This window comes from Schistosoma haematobium, chromosome 5 (genome assembly GCF_000699445.3).
Source record: "Schistosoma haematobium chromosome 5, whole genome shotgun sequence".
NCBI lineage: Eukaryota > Metazoa > Platyhelminthes > Trematoda > Strigeidida > Schistosomatidae > Schistosoma > Schistosoma haematobium.
Window position 1 is genome coordinate 12,703,259 of NC_067200.1, and position 17,068 is coordinate 12,720,326.

A 17,068-nucleotide genomic window follows, 5' to 3' on the forward strand; every position below is an offset into this window, starting at 1 on the left:
GAGGACCAAACGATGAGATTCTTCTTGGGATTAAACTGCATATAGCCAACCAGCCAGTCAGTCGATCATTCTCAGCGTAGAATCTGGCACGTATATACAGAGGCTCAAGTTGCCATACCCTATTAGCACAGAGTGATGAACTTGTCAAACCAAATCTCAAAATATTAGAGGTAGTATGAATGGTGATAGTACCGATTAGACATCGAAGACAAGATCCAAGGAAATATAAGTTGGTGATTTAAAAACAAAAAAAATTATTGGGAATTCATGAGCTTAGCACTTAGGGGAAGACAAAGAATAGATGCACCTGCGCCATTGCAAATGATTTTGAGTCATATCATTTAAAACCTATAATCATCGGCTACGAGAATGATATGGACTCCAAACAGGTAGTCTAAAGTCTATGACTTCATAAACTGGTACAATCTTTCAGTATGACTGCCACAAGCTTTCTTCCAGCTTATTGCATCAAATAACATCCCCGTCGAGGTAGGTGGTGGATGGGTATACATAACACATATTCCAACCCTCTCAATTGATGAAGATTTACTACTTCATCAATCGATTTGCTAAATTTACTTATAACCATATTCCTAACTTGAAGGCACTTACAACCAAATTAAAGTAACTCACGAATATCCTCTATTATTAATGGCCATTTTTCACACCTATAAGTTAGGACAAAGAGAACTGCTGGCTGGTAAACTCATCTTTTGTTTGGCATATATTGGACCAGTGGCTCAACGGAGAAAATGTTTAACCTTTAGCCTTTGAGCTGTTGGTTCGATTTAGGCGGCTGGATGGTTTCACTGTCTTTCATACTTGGATTGTGGGTCAAAGTCAAGTACACGGATGTGCATCTGACAAATGAAGTGATATTAGTATTAATAAATAGGTATAAACAAAAGGATATTTATGAACCTCAGTTTTCATGTCGATTACATAGTCACAGAGTGAGAGTGTGTTTTATAGAGCAAAAGAGTAAGCATAATTTTACAACACTCATTATGAATCAGAATGTGGAGCACAGCTATATATCACCAGCAAAATAGGAGTAAGTGTTTATTTTTCGAAAATTGACAGACTGTTAGAAACACCTACGTCTCAGTAAATAATGGCAAAGTATAACAAATTAAAATTTCAGACTAATTCATCCACTGGTTATTTAGTAACGATCCACGCTTTAAGTGTGATGGTCGATGATATTACCCGGTTGCCGAAGCCGAAATGGGTCAGGGTGCGATTTTGAAACTTAGCGACTGAAAGTCGAACGCCCTAATTACTAAGAGGAATGAAAATGCTTTCGAAAGTACCGACATTTAACAACAATAAATTCGAAATAGGTGTACATAAATGCATTGAATTGGTGGTTTGTTATAACTTATTTTGCGTCATCATGAGTCAATGCATCCAAGTCATTAAAAATGATTGAATATAATATATTCTACTAAACAATTATTAGTAGCATAATTTGACATACTTCAAAAAAGTTGACAAGTGATCAATTAATTTTTTGTCCATCATTTTTGATAACGTTTTTCTAATTTTCACATGAAATCTCCTTTTAGAAAGTTTGATTAATCCACTGTTTCTGCTGTTACAGACTGATAACTATCCGTTGTATTGGTCGAAGAAAGACAAAACGTCAGACCGCTGTGATTTGCCATCATCCACACTGAATCGTCGATATGCCAGTATGAGTAGTTTAGAATATTCTGTACCATTCAACGAATCATCGACAAGTATGTATGACTACAACAATAATAATAATAATAGTAGTACTAATGACCAAAAGAAACCGAAGAGGAAGGACGGAAATAAGAGTATTTTAAAACAATTCCTTTCGCATAAACAATGTCATTCTTGGATCAATAATAATGAGAACAATAATAATAAAGCAGAAAATAATAACAATTCTACACTGAACATAATGAATAATAGTGGTAGTAATTCAGTGTGTACAGCACTTATGACAGATGGTATTTATTCATCACCCTTGTGCACAGCATTTACATTTATATCTGAGTCAGATAATTCAACTTTGCACAAAGCAGATTCGGATCTTGTTACTAGTGATACTACTAATACTACTTGTACGACCACTACCACTAGTACATGTACAAATGTTTTTAGTAATGATGGTGATAATGATAATATCAGTCGAAGAAATTCAGGTAATGATTTCATAGGTTTATTGGTAATGATTTTTGTATGATTCTTCCCTCTTTTATTAAATTTGCTTACTATCTTTAACCAATTACACTTTGATCACTTCAAAGTCGTTTATCTAATAATTAGGGAAGTTTATAAATACTCTTTTTTACTTATAAGCTGTTTGAAATATGTAATTTTACAATGAACATCTGTAGGAAGTAATTATCTACAGATGGATTTCTTGAATAAGTTCGTATACTATCGCACACAGAGTCTTAGCACGACTGTAGTCAAAACAGGTAACTATATATATATATATATATATATATATATATATATATATATATATATATATATATATATATATATATATATATATATATATATATATATATATAGCCAATAATTATATTGTTTTTCTGAATTATAAATTAATACAGTTAATACAAAAACGCAAAATCGTAGTCAAATTACAAAGACGACAATAAACATATATATACCGGACAGTAGCATGGACACGACAAGTGTTATTCTTGCATATATAACTGGCGAAATTTAATGAATAATAGTTAGATAGGAAGACTTAGAATGAGAACTAGTCTGGTATTAAATGAGTCTTAGGTGGTGGGGATTTTATTCAAATATTATCGATTGATTAACTCCTAATAATAGAGCTTAACGCCCTCCTCAAAGCGCTGATAAATTATTGTGATCTTAGATAATTGGATGTAGTTGAGAGAAAACCTTGGATTTAAGTTTTGCATTAGTTGACACTCTTCAGTGGGGAATACGTGTAGTATTCATGGGACAGATGCTCTCTATGGTACTGGAACGCTGCCATCGAGCTATTTAAACCATAATCAATCTGCTGTAGGATTCAGTAGTAATGTACCGTATTGTGAATATTGTTGTGTTTTTAAGGCCGGTTTAAAATCACGTGATTTATTCGCCAATCGAAATACGACTTATTCAATCTTAGTGCTGTGCTAAACCAATGACGTTCAACCTGTATGAGCAACGTAGCGTCTTTATTGGTCCTTTGTTCGCCTAGCCCGTTCACAACGTCAACAACAGCTTTCACTATTTGAATCATTAATTTCAAACATACTTGGTTTGTATACCAGCCAAACAGACCGCCTCATACCATAAAATAGGAAGTAACATTTACACAAGATCAAGTCAAAATGTAGCTGTGAACGTGGGAGACTGTAATCAATAAACTGAACATAGCTTAAGAACAGTAAACCGTATAATAATAATCTGTAGGTCAGAATGAAGCTTATAATAAGAAGAATATAGATATTCATAATCTAGTTACTGAACAATTATACGATAGGAATATATATGTAATATTGGTCCACTAATAGTTCTCAGAAGTTACCGTTAATTTAATCTTCACTAGCATATAACAAATATGTCTAACGTTTGTTCGAATTACACAGGATGCATCAATCCCCTGACGAATGCAACTTCATCTTGCTGATGACTCTCCACTAGAAAGAAACCTAAATCTAAATTTTTCTGCTGACGGCCTCCAAACACCTAAAGGTTCAACAAAGTATATGTGATGTTCAGTCATTTATACTAGTGTCTATATTGCAACTGGATCGATAGAATTCATTCAATATCAAAGAACTAGATAAACATAGAATCACCCGTCAATTAGTGGTCAATCAATGTATCATATCATTTGAATCGTCTTTGACTATATAAGAGTGTTTATCTGTATCTGTTTATTGGACTCATTGAGAAAATTAACTGAAATACTATTTGATTTTTATTAGCATTAGGAGTTTCCAGTTGACATTATTGACTTTAGCTCGATAACCGTTGGATACCAGAAAGCAGTGGACAATTGTCTCGTCCTAGTGTGCTACTCTTGGTTAATGCCCATTCGAGTTTAACTGTTCTCTGTCTTTCAATGTTTCAATTTATAAATAACTAAGAAACTTTCTAATCATTATGAATAATGATGAAAAATGTTGGAGATGTGTTTCTCACGAAGCTGACCTATGTCAATGCCTAATTCGTTCGTGGATAGAAGTGAATTATTGGAAGGTGTTGACCGTTTCATGTATTTTGGATGCCTCATCAACTGTAGTTCTTTAACCAGCGGGTCATTTTATACATCAACTAAGCAATTAAGTTTACATGCATGTATAGAAAAGTTTTTATAGAGAACCAAGTTCTGATCTTAACCTTATTTTATCATTCTAAAAAGTAGCGGCTGGAGCATTTCAGACCTGGGAGCGTGACTGCAATGCCCGTGGGCCGGCTGAACACGTATTTTGTGAGTAATGTTAGACGAGTTAGCTTCATACTCTTAAGGCCTTGCAGACAGCAACGGAAATCCGTGAGATAATACAAGGTGTGTTGTTTTTATGTGTGGTATTTTCTAACCCTTTCCATTGTGATAAGGCGATATCGCTGCAAATGATGATTGCCTGAAATAGAAACCTTACTACTTCACATCTCAATACAGTCAGCATTACGACTTCTTCCTCAAACTACAAGTTTTTTGCTTCTAGTCTTACCGTACTCCAAACAACCTACTTGGTGTGGTAAGACCTGAAGGAATGGATGTTCCAGCCAATACAGTTCGTTTGTCTCATTACAATATGCAAGCCCGACTACCACACCACGATAGCAACTACGTTGAAGATCTAACTGCTTATTGTAGTGTGATTGCTCATCAATATTTTGCACGACCTGATCGATCAGTTTCACGTTCTTAGTTTTTGTGAAATGAAAAACTGTCATGTTAAGCAACAATTTCTGACAATTAAAAAAAAAAAATTTTTTTTCATATTTTAGGAGATGAAGTCAGTTTATGGAATGTGAAAGCTGAAAACTTTTTATGTTCCAGAGATCCAGCTCTTGTAGAGTATATGAAATCATCTAAATTAATTAGTGCTAGACGATGTGTTTCTTGTTTAACTGGTAATAAACCGACAGTCCTACAGAAAAATTCCAATATAGATGGTATTCCAATTTCTTCATCAACTCTTCCTGTTCGTTGTGGATCCGATGACACAGCAACAACAATAATGAATACAGAAGCGATTACTAGTGATCCAGTTTTATGTCAAAAATTGAATAAACATTGGAATCGAAATTCATATTCATCGAATTCTTCTCGTACAGCCACTTCATCAGGTGTGGCTCTGATAGCTGAATTTTCATCACCAGGTTCTGGTGGAACTACTCGGCCTTCATCAATGGCAATGCCTAACTATCATCCTCCTGTAACCCTTGTTGAAGAGGAACAAACTAACATTGAGGTAAGGTAGTCGTTTGAAATTGATGTTAATATAGTAATATATTTTGCTGATAGTACTTTTTGTTGGGTTAGTCAGAGTATTTTATTTAGACTTCATGATCCTAGCCTTTAAGTATTGTATAGTATGAAACTTGCCCATCAAAGTACCCCCTTCCTCCATGCAGAATGTTTACTGATATAGGATTACGTTGGAAGAAAGCTAGGGGATGGCAAAATCAAGGTTTACCACCAGTTCACGAAATCATTGATTGTTAAGCTGAGTCGTGTAGGTAGATGCAGTGTGATTAGGGTCCACATGATATTCACCTGCTTCCTTCTACTATCACTAATACTGATACTGTTACTATTTCTACTAACTTGGTATTTGTCTTGATAATTTCACATCTCTGTGCTGACATGGTGCTACGGCTACTTGAACCGATCATGTACATGCGTGATTTTCTACATTGCCTATGACTGATTGACGACGAACTTGTTCATTAAAATAGCAAATCACTCTCAGAATAGTTATTGTTGAGTTCGTCTGATATTTTGTAGACAAATTTCAAATGTTAGGTAAAGCTATTGTCTCCCTTAGTTTCATCTTAACTGTTTGAAATCCAATGATTTACTTCAGCTGTATCCTGGAGAAATATATAACGATGCAAATCTAAATGTCAGTTTTTCATTGGGTGTAGGGTTAAACACAGTCTAAACTAATTTGATTGTAAAAATGTCAACAGATCCGTTTCACATGTCACCAGTTGCTTACAATGATAAACAAAACTGATGGCATTGTAGTGATTAACGAATTATCGTAAATGTAGACAGATTATTAATTAAGTTTCTAGAGATGAAAGAGATGGAAGTAGTAGGAGACAACATTGGGAAGTTCTACTCATATTTCTTTACACTGCAATTATTGATAACCATTCACTTGAAATATGATCTCTTCATATGGACACCTAGACTGTTGTATATGGTTTAGTTTAAAATAATTCAGTAGCTGTTATGTAGCCATCAGAAATATAAAAATGCCCAAGATCTCATATATAATCATATATAATTTAAGATTTGTCTGATTATCGTAAATTTCCGTTTTAATTACCAGAATAGTCCGATTCATGTCCACAACGATTGGTATGATCTTCCTCTGAATTTAGGACAGTTAAAAGATACGCGAAAGTATCAGTCATCCTCTGATTATGGATGTCAAGTGGAAATTCCTACTTCTAACCTTTCTATTCTAAACTGTCACCAATATCCTCATAATCTAGTGAATAGTATGAACGAAAACAACATCAAGGACTCAGTAACAGTGAAAGATTCCATCCCACATTCTACATCTTTGACTCTTATTACGTCACAACTAGATGAGATTAAACAGGAAACAAATAGTCTACGATCAATAATGTAAGTTTAATGATTTGTATGACAAGTTATTTGTATCTGAGAAATTGTTTGGAACTATAAGTTCCTTAGTATTTACAGTCTTTTAAATTTTTCTATGAAAGTGAATTTTATTACTCTTTGATGATTATTTCATGTTTGAATCCGTTTATTATCTCAACTATTTTATTGTCCATGATATGTCTATGGTACTCCTCAGCAATGGGCGTCGGCGATCCTGTCACAAATTTGATGACGATGATAGTTTATTGGAAAGGTGACCATCTTTCAGCCACTAAGTGACAAGTTCAAAATCCACTTTACCTATGACATTTCAAGAAATGACGTGATATTGTGTTTTATGCTACTTATGTTGACAGATTTAAGTCATGTGTGAAACCGATCCGAAGTAGAATACCTACCAAAGGAAGGTTGAGAAGATTGAACTAAAAAAAAACATAGGAAAACATAAAGCAATTAAGAATTAGAAGAATCATGAAGGATGTAAAGAACAATTGATGGAAGATTTGCTAATGAAGTATTTAATGCATAATTTTTATATTTTGCCAAAGTATTCTGTAATTTTGCGTTGAACACTAAATTTGTTTTCTCCACCAAGTCTGTTTTCACTACTTAGTATCAATAACCTATACACTTGGTGTTTGTTTGACTTGATGTCAAGTACACAAATCTTGTAATCACAATTGATTGATCACTGGGTGGTGATCAATGTCATGCTTGTCTAGTCCTTATTATTGCAGATCGAATGCTATCGATCATGTTGCAATGTGGCCACCAGTCTAGGTGACTCGACACTGCGGGCACTATGTATTGAGATTTAGATGGTGGTTGGAGGTAGTCAACAGGAAACCCTGGACCCGGGTTTCGTGCTACTTGGCACTCGTCAGCAATGTGTACCTATAATCTTGAAGGAACTGGTGCTCCCTGGTGGATTCGATCTCGTGTCACCCAGCTTCACAGTCAGAGACGTTACCACTGAGCTATCCGAGCCGTGACTAACCTCCTGTAGGACTGAGATGTAATCACAATTGATTGATCACTGGGTGATGATCAATGTCATGCTTGTCTAGTCCTTATTAGTGCCCGCAGTGTCGAGTCACCTAGACTGGTGGCCACATTGCAACATGATCGATAGCATTCGATCTGCACTAATAAGGACTAGACAAGCATGACATTGATCACCACCCAGTGATCAATCAATTGTGATTACATCTCAGTCCTACAGGAGGTTAGTCACGGCTCGGATAGCTCAGTGGTAACGTCTCTGACTGTGAAGCTGGGTGACACGAGATCGAATCCGCCAGGGAGCACCAGTTCCCTCAAGATTACAGGTACACCTTGCTGACGAGTGCCAAGTAGCACGAAACCCGGGTCCAGGGTTTCCTGTTGACTACCTCCAACCACCATCTAAAACACAAATCTTGTATTTGATAAAGAAGTTAATAATAAAGACTAGAACTGTCCATAATAGTCAGTTTTATTTAAATTACACTTTAATTCATTTAGTTCAATATTCACATCATTAACAATAATTTCACTCAATTGAACTTTTTCAGGCGTATTAAAAACAATCAGATAGTAAGTTTTAATCTCTAATTATAGTTAGTAGTACAGAGTTATTTACAATTTTAATTCATTTCACAACATTGTTTATCTAAGATCTTATCAATGGATTTATATGACCATGTTCTTAACTAACATCGGTTCAATCATTCTTTCTCTTCAATAAAAATTAATATCAGAAGGGGTTTTTGTGGATATTATAGTAATTTCAGTAGTTGAGATCATGAGTCAATTGAAGCTAGATCATCATGAAAAATTTGGTTTCAAAAGGTATATCCTGGAGTTCTAGTGAGAAGCAGTGGCCAGTGGAGTTCAACGGGGTCTTTTGTGAGATAGTAACTCACTGATGACAATGGTGGATGTGTCGCTCGATTTCGTGGGTTAGTTGAAGTTAGACATTAACACCGTTGGTTGCCAGCTCAGTGGTCTAAAGGTGAAGCGCTCGCACGCGAGACTGATAGATCCTGGGTTCGAATTCCGCGAGGTGGGATCGTGGATGCGCACTCCCGAGGAGTCTCACAATAGGATGAAACGGCCGTCCAGTGCTTCCAGGTTTTCCATGGTGGTCTAGCTTTAATTGACTCATGATCTCGACTATTGAAAAATTAATTTGTTTAGAATATTAAATGGAACTTTGTTTAAAATTTTTTTCTCTTGTCCTGTTCATATTAATTTTATGAATTTTTAGAAGAAATCTATCATTTCAACTGTCGGATCATCTCGCTCGTGATTGTTGTGATCAATGTGTAAAAAATGTTGAGAGCCTACCGAAATCTGATGTTGTTGACATTTCCACATCAAATAGTGAGATTCTTCTTGATCAAGGTAATACTCCAATTGATAAGAATCTTTCTAATAATAATAATATTGATAATAATAATAATATGCCCAATGGTTGTAACAGAAAGGTTGTAAGAATGGAAGACGAGGAGACAACAGCTAATTTTTATGCACGTTTAACTGCTGTAGAAATGTTGCTTAGAAATGCTGAATCTACTGAAGCTCGATTAGAAAAAGAATTTAGTCACTTAATAATCAATGATGAGAATTCATCATTGCCACCACCACCACCACCACCACCACCACCACCACCACCACCACCACCACCACCACCACCACCACCACCACCACCACCACCACCACCACCATCGTCGTTGTCCACGGCCATTTTCATTGAAGATTCAAAACCAGAACAAGAGCAACGAATCTTGGATGAAAAATCTTTGATGAATGTAAGTTGTTATAGTTTTGATTATTAGTGTTTGTCTATTATATATTTAGTTATTTATTTTGTACATGATTCCTAATTGTTTGTCTGTGTATCTTTGTCTATCTGTTTATTTTGTATGAGCGTATAACAGTTTATTATTGTTAGTAAATAATGTATACCTGCTTTGGTTTGGGCATCCGGGCAGTATCACAGCTCTCACACATATCAAATGAGATTTGTGTGGCGCATATGTAGTTGGTGCCTCCTTGTACCAATATCTATGTGTTAAAATAAATAAATAATGTATGAGATTGTTACTATCTGATGGTCTGATGGTGGTGACTGAACAATATGGATCTGAAGTTGATCATAATAACTCAGAAGATGTACTCACTCGTTATCTTTTTTCCTTGATCTTAAATATTCCAGTGGTAGTCCTTCAATGTTATTACTATTTCGTTCTTTTTTAAACAGTATTCTCCATGTTTATTACTTAATTTTTATGATTTCTACGGTATTTTGTTCGATTTCTTTCAATATTCCTCATATTAATTTGATTGGATTGTGTTAATGTTGTATGCCGATTCGATTTAACCCATATTTGTGCTCAGACTACTTGGATTATGTCAGATTCACCGACTGGAAAGTTTCCACTAAACAACTTGATGGTTAATTAAATATTGGAAAACACACAGACATAAAGTAGTCTGTAACCGTTAAAATTATTATTTTCTGTAACCATACAGACTGATAAAGTTGTATAGTGTAATTAATGTTTTTTGTCTGTATAAAAGTGAACCCTTGTATGCTACTTGGACTTAATATTATGATAATTAGTTTGTCTAATGAATATCCTAACCATGACTGTAAAAGCTTTAAAGTATTTCTCCGTTATCCCCTTCAAAATACACTATATACTCTCGGTAAATATGCTTATTTACATTTTTGTCTTCATCGTTCATGACGTCTCTGGAATAACTGAAAGGTGTTTAGGTTCTTCAACCGTGTACCGCGTCGTTGGAACATATTTCAACTCTACATCGCGTCCTAGTACTGTAATCTCATAACCATATTTTCATTTCTGGATCAAAACAAAATACAGTGTGTATTTAATAGATAGTTTGGAGATCGAAATCCCTTAAGTTTTGTAACAAAGCATTTCTTAACTTCCGTTTACGTATGTATTGTACATAATAAAGTAATCAAAATATCCATTGTTTAGTGATTGTGTGTCACGAAGATCAAGCTGAGTTAATGCAATTGATTGTCTATCCAATTACGTCATAACTACTAGCAGTCCTAGAAGGTATCTCTACGTGTTTATTCGACAAAAACCATGTTTATCCAGCTCTAAATACTAACCAATGTTGTTTATATTGTTAAGCTGCTAAGAGAATAGTGTATTGTGATCACTTAATAATTAGTAGGTTACAGTTTGAGGTGATAACATCAAGGCTAGCATGAAGTTATTATTAGCTCATTCGTTTTTTGATAGATGTCTTTACCCAGTGGGTTTTATTTGACATATATTAAGTTCTGTACTCTTACTTAACAGGAGTACTAATTTATTGAGTTCACCGATAATGAGTCCGGTTACTCTAATGTTACTAATAACATTCATTTTACCTGTTATGCCTACTACGTATGCTAACGCTAACTGGTATTCTGTCTACCTATAGCCTGATCAATCAGAACGCGAGAAAAACCAACAATCTCAATCAAAAACTAAATAATTTCCACAACCCCTATACTAGTAATCAACATGTGCTCACTAGTGACTAGCTTCGTGAGGGAATTCTCGGAGTTATAGTGAGAAGCCGTGACCATTGGAGCTAATCCTTGTCGGGTAGAGACAGGTATCTACCTCAGTACAACGGAAGTTGGTCGCGCAGTTTCGTGGATTGGCTGATGTTAGACACTATCACCGTTGGTTGCCGGCTCAGTGGTCCACTTGGTTAGGCGTTCGTGCGCGAGACCGAAGGCCCTGGGTTCTAATCCCGCGAGCGGGATCGTGGATGTGCACTGCTGAGGAGTCCCACAATAGGGCGAAACGGCCGTCCAGTGCTTCCAGGTTTCCAAAGGTGGTGGTCTAACATCAATCGGTTCATGATCTCAATGAAAAAAATTTAATATGTATTGTTTTCTGGCGTACATAATAATATGAATTAATTACAAGACCACAACGCATCATAAATAGGAAATCATAATTTGTTCATAAATTAGGTGGATTGATGATGCAGTAATGAGTAACAGGGGCACAAATAATTGACCGTTATTTGTGACCACTAAAAGATATATCAGTAGAAGTATATTATGGGAACGAGTCAATCACGTTCAAAAACGCGGTTTTTCTTTACATATATAACGAACAACAGAAATATTATTGTACAGCGTTTAACGTTTAAAACGATCGTGAGAAACTATTTATCATCGTAAAGTAGAAATGGTACTATCGAACATATGATATACCCGATTCTGTCTCAATACATTTTATATGACAGACAAATAGGCATTATACCTAAATCTTAATCCTGAAACAAATCTTCAACTGGTGACGCTATATTTTATGGATGAATTAATCAGATAGCGTGGAATTCGCTCATCTTTTTTTGCATGATAGTTGATTCCTGCTTGTAATGAAAACCTTAACCCTAAACCCTTAATCCTTACCCTAAATAGCTAATCCTTACTGGTTTCCTCAAGATGAGTTCGAGAAGTCTTCGTCCATTACAATGGTATTGTTTTCTTTTTCGTAAGCTATCCATTTATAAGATCTGTTTTTTTGAATAATTAAGAACTGATTGGAAATTTGTCGGACTTGTTTTAAGTTCGTCCTATTGTGGTGTGTGCTACTTATATTGACATAAATAGTATATGATGTTAGTCGTGAACATAAGGTCTGGCAGCAGAGAGACAAGAGGATCGAACAGTAAAGAATGGAAACACAGAATGCAATTTGTATGGAAATGCAAGAACAATGAATTCTGAGTGATTTTGAGACAATTGGTGGACATTTTTCAAATTAAGCATTTACTTAATGATTGTAAGATTTTATTAAGAAGTCCTGTAATTTTGTATTAAATACATTCGATTGTCCCCATTCGTGTTCTGTTCACTACACTATTATACTGTACTCTTGTTTAATATATCAACAGTTCAACTTAAGCTTACAATTGGGGAAGTGTAAAAGTATTATAAATCAGTTATTCATCCCCATATCACATTACTGTTACGAAAAACAAAAGGAAATTCAAATCATCGTGTATTGAATAAGAAAAAGAGAATTCAGCGAAGAAAATTTTCTTTTCGACGAAATCATTTACTTAAGCTGTACATTCGTATATATAGTTATATGAAAAATGTATGTCTATAGAAGGATAGAAAGGATTGTATCACAAAAAATGAATTCGACAATAAATAACAAATGAGGTTAACGTACTAACAAAATTTAAGGGTCAGATAATAGTCCAATTGAACGATTGACAGATATGAAGAAAAACGACAAAACAACAAAGGTCATAATAATAAACTGAATGATAATCAAGAAAACTTGTAAAAGGTAATAATAATAGATGATTAGAGTTTAAAGTGCAAAATAGTAATTTAAAATATGGATAATAATAAAAGTGCATTAAAAAAAACACCTAGAAACATACCCATTAAGGCCAGGGAAGGATAAGAGGTTGGACAAATCGTTTCTGCACGCAAAGTTCAGGCTTTAGTTTGTGGATTGCCAATGCCTCTGAGGTGCATAAAATATTGATTCGAACCCCCTTCGATCCAGTTCCTTTGACTCTGTAAACTATTTTAAACGAGGAGTCTTTTGGAGCGATATGTCCACAGTTGATTAAGTGCTCCTCTATTGAACTTTTGATTGTTTTTCGCTCCCCTTTCAAAAGCCAAGCCGGATAATGTTCCGAGATGCGTTTGGATAATGATCGCTTTGTGCGGCCTATGTAACATGCCCCACATGAGCAAGTGAATTTATAGATACACATTGAAGTGGCCCAAAGCGAAAGTTTGTCCTTTACACACCCCAGAATGGTAGGTCGGCTAGAGAAGATGATTCGAAGTTTAGCTGCGTGGAATGTTTTATTCATTGATTTCGAAATCCGTTTATTTAGGATTTCAGCAGCTGTATCTCCCTTAAATTCCATATTCATAAATAGAGTTTTTTCTCTACTGTCAATGCTTTATCATGGGGTCTAGGTACCAAGTTTCTATCAATGAATCTCGGTGGATAACCATTTTTGATGAGGGTCTGTTGAAGATAAAATAGTTCCCCATCTATTGTGTCATTGGAACAAATTCGCCTGATCCTTGAGGATAAAGAATGAATTAAGTTCCTTTTTCTAATTAATGGAACCCAACTGTGGAAGTTCGTGTATTGTCCATTCCAAGTGGGTTTTCTGTATATCGATCTCTGTAATAAACCGTCAGGCATTCTTTTTAAATGGATATCAAGAAAATGAAATTCGTGGTTTGTCTCTGCTTCTAAGGTGAATTGGATTGATGGGTGACAGCTATTGAAAATATTCAAAATATCATTGAGGTCACTGTCTTCTTCGCAAATAATGAAAGTGTCATCCATATATCTTTTATATAAATGAAATCTTTCAATTATTGGTCGAAGTACCGAATTTTTTAGGTTCGCCATAAAACAATCAGCCAGGAGAGGACCCAATGGAGAGCCCATTGCAACTCCATCTATTTGTTTATAGAAAATATCATTAAATCTAAATTGCACGTTGAGCGTACATCTTAGAAGTAGTTCTTTAAGGTAATGTATCGGGATACGCATATCAAGATTATTATTTTCAATATAGTCACATAAAAAACAAATGGTTTCTGTGAGGGGAACATTTGTGAAAAGAGAAGTGACGTCTAATGAGAACATTTTTTTACCGGATACATTGATATTTCTAATGGAGTCAACAAAGTCAAAGGAATCAAGAGAATTGTGTTTGTTGATATGATTTTTAACAGGTTGTAGAATGTTAACTAACCATTTAGCGATTAAGTGATAGGGAGAATCGTTCATATCCAGTATAGGACGTAGTGGGTTATTATTCTTATGAACTTTTGGTAGTCCATATAGTCTTGGTACAACAGAACCAGATACGAATGTACAACTTAAGTAAATGATTTCGTCGAAAAGAAAATTTTCTTCGCTGAATTCTCTTTTTCTTATTCAATGACACTATGGGTTATTTTAATTATCTGAATCATCGTGTATTATAAGCATGGTATCTTGGTGATATGTCAATTGTCTAACCGAATAAAATCCATTTATTTCATTATTCAACTTCATTTTCTATAAAGAAAACATACTTGGCAATTTTACATTTCTCTCCTCCCCCCCCTTATCGATACACTGTATATAACACATACTATTGAAAATGCCTCAATAAAATATTTGTTTGCTGTTCCGTTTATTTTTCTTCCTAGAAATGTATTCAGGACAATGAATATGTTTGTTCTCGTTGTAAGAATAACAATACAATCAATAATATTACACGTAATAAACATGGGAAAATTGAACATCAAGACTGTAAATTAAACTCATCCTTTGAGCAAAAAATCAATAATACTATTCCTTTGTCAAGTTATCGTGACCGAAGTCATAGTGGTCTTACAAGACGACGACAACGACAGAGACAACAACATCATCATCATTGTGTTGCTGTTGATAGTTCCAACTATTCAAAGCCATCTAATTGTAATATAATTGAAACTCAAACTATCGAATGTTGTTCACAAGTTACTGTATCATCATCATTATCTTCCTAGGTTAATGTGGTTACACAATCATTTTCTCGTGTACATTCACATTCTAGTTCATCATTGATTTAAGTCTTCATAATTTTATCCCCTTTTCCCTATTTCTCTGTATATTAATTGCCATCAAAATGGAAAGAGCGAGAGAGAGAGAGAGAGAGAGGTAAAGAATAAAAATAGACACATTCACATTTCAAAGAGCATTTACTTCTATTCTGTTCCAATAAATTTTTCTTATTATTTCGTTTTTTAATAATTTTGATCCTAGAATTCTGTTTATCATTTGATCATTTCGGTATTTTTTCTTCCCCCACTTACATGTGTCATATTCGTTCCCAGTTGTCTCTCTTCAATTCTCCACTTTTCTTTTTAATCACTCCTAATTTTGTATTTATATGTATCTTTGGATAGAAATAACTATTTGTCTTCCTGAATTAGCATTTGATTCCCTTTTGTCATTATTATTAATAATGCTGAATCATCCACTCCGGTTATACCTTCAATTTTAAAACAATGAATCTATGCATCATTTTATACATAATTCTAAAACTATAATGAAAACATTCCTTTCTGTTTTAAAATGTCCTGTTTGTTTTTATTTTTCGCCTTTTTCTTATAGTAGCTATCAATTTCATGATATAAACGTGTATTTATGTAATTTTACTATTACTACTGGTTATTTATCATTATGATCCATTTGATGAATTCTCCATCGGCTTTTGTCATTCACATCCGATAATATCCTTTGCTAGTTCATTGTTATATTAACCATTTCTCTGATATAGATATCAATCATGATTGAGAGAATCATGTTTTTCTGTTATTATTTCTGATTGTTTTTACAGTTGATTTGATCACTGGGTGGGTACTGACCAACATCGTGTGTATCAGGTCGTTCTTAGTGCAGATCAAATTCTATCAACCTAGTGGCAATGTAGCCACTAGTTTAGGTGACTTGACATTGTGTGTACCATGTTGAGATGAAATGGTGGTTGGAGGTACTCGACAGGAAACTCTGAACTTAGGTTTCATGCTATTCGACGCTTGTCAGAAAGGTGTACCTGTAATCCTGAGGGTACTGATACTCCCTGACGGATTCGATCACGTATCGACCAGCTTCATAGTCAGAGACATTACGACTGAGTTATCCAGGCCGTTGTAGCGTTGACTACGCATCTGGGTCACTCGGGATCGAATCCGTCAGAAGCATCAGTTCCTTCAAGTTTACAGATACACCTTCGTGATTTGCGTTAAATAACACGAAACCTAAGCCCAGAGTTTCCTGTTGATCAACACCAACTCATCTCAACATTGTGGTTGTTTTATTTAACATCTATTCAGCTTAACTGAGATATATAGTGCTTTTAAAAAGAGGAAAGTTCATTCATAATCTGAGTAAAGAAATATCATACTAATATTTGTGTGGGTTGAATATATTTCTTTGAAATAATAGAAACTACTAATCAAATAAAAGTAGTAAACATCTTAAATGAAATTTTTAAGCAAAGATGGATAGTGGCTAGCAGGGAGTCCAGGATGCTCGTTCCGTTCTATTTGGGACTCGTCAGCCGAATGTATCTGCATCCCAGAGTTGATGTTCAACTCGGAACTCGAACCCAGTACTGTTCGCTTCAAACGCCATCGCGTTATCCACTTAGCTACTGAGTCCTGATAGCCACCTGCTTGTGGAATGG

The 17,068-nt window shown here is 34.9% G+C and overlaps 1 protein-coding gene across 2 annotated transcripts in view; it reads left to right on the plus strand.

The window, feature by feature from the left end:
- Positions 1 to 16,650, plus strand: part of MS3_00009176 (uncharacterized protein) — a gene marked incomplete at its 5' end in the record, with an annotated part of 60,368 nt that extends 43,718 nt beyond the window's left edge. Inside the window, 5 exons of one of the 2 annotated variants that reach the window (XM_012940605.3) lie at positions 1,604 to 2,174; positions 4,969 to 5,435; positions 6,525 to 6,826; positions 9,075 to 9,297; positions 15,087 to 16,650. In XM_012940605.3, coding sequence (XP_012796059.2) covers positions 1,604 to 2,174; positions 4,969 to 5,435; positions 6,525 to 6,826; positions 9,075 to 9,297; positions 15,087 to 15,386 — 1,863 coding nt within the window. In that variant the 3' untranslated portion in view covers positions 15,387 to 16,650. Of the gene's footprint in view, positions 1 to 1,603; positions 2,175 to 4,968; positions 5,436 to 6,524; positions 7,625 to 9,074; positions 9,298 to 15,086 lie in introns of those variants that run through there. The other variant, XM_051217510.1, reaches the window with a different exon arrangement.
- Positions 16,651 to 17,068: the final 418 nt, after the last annotated feature.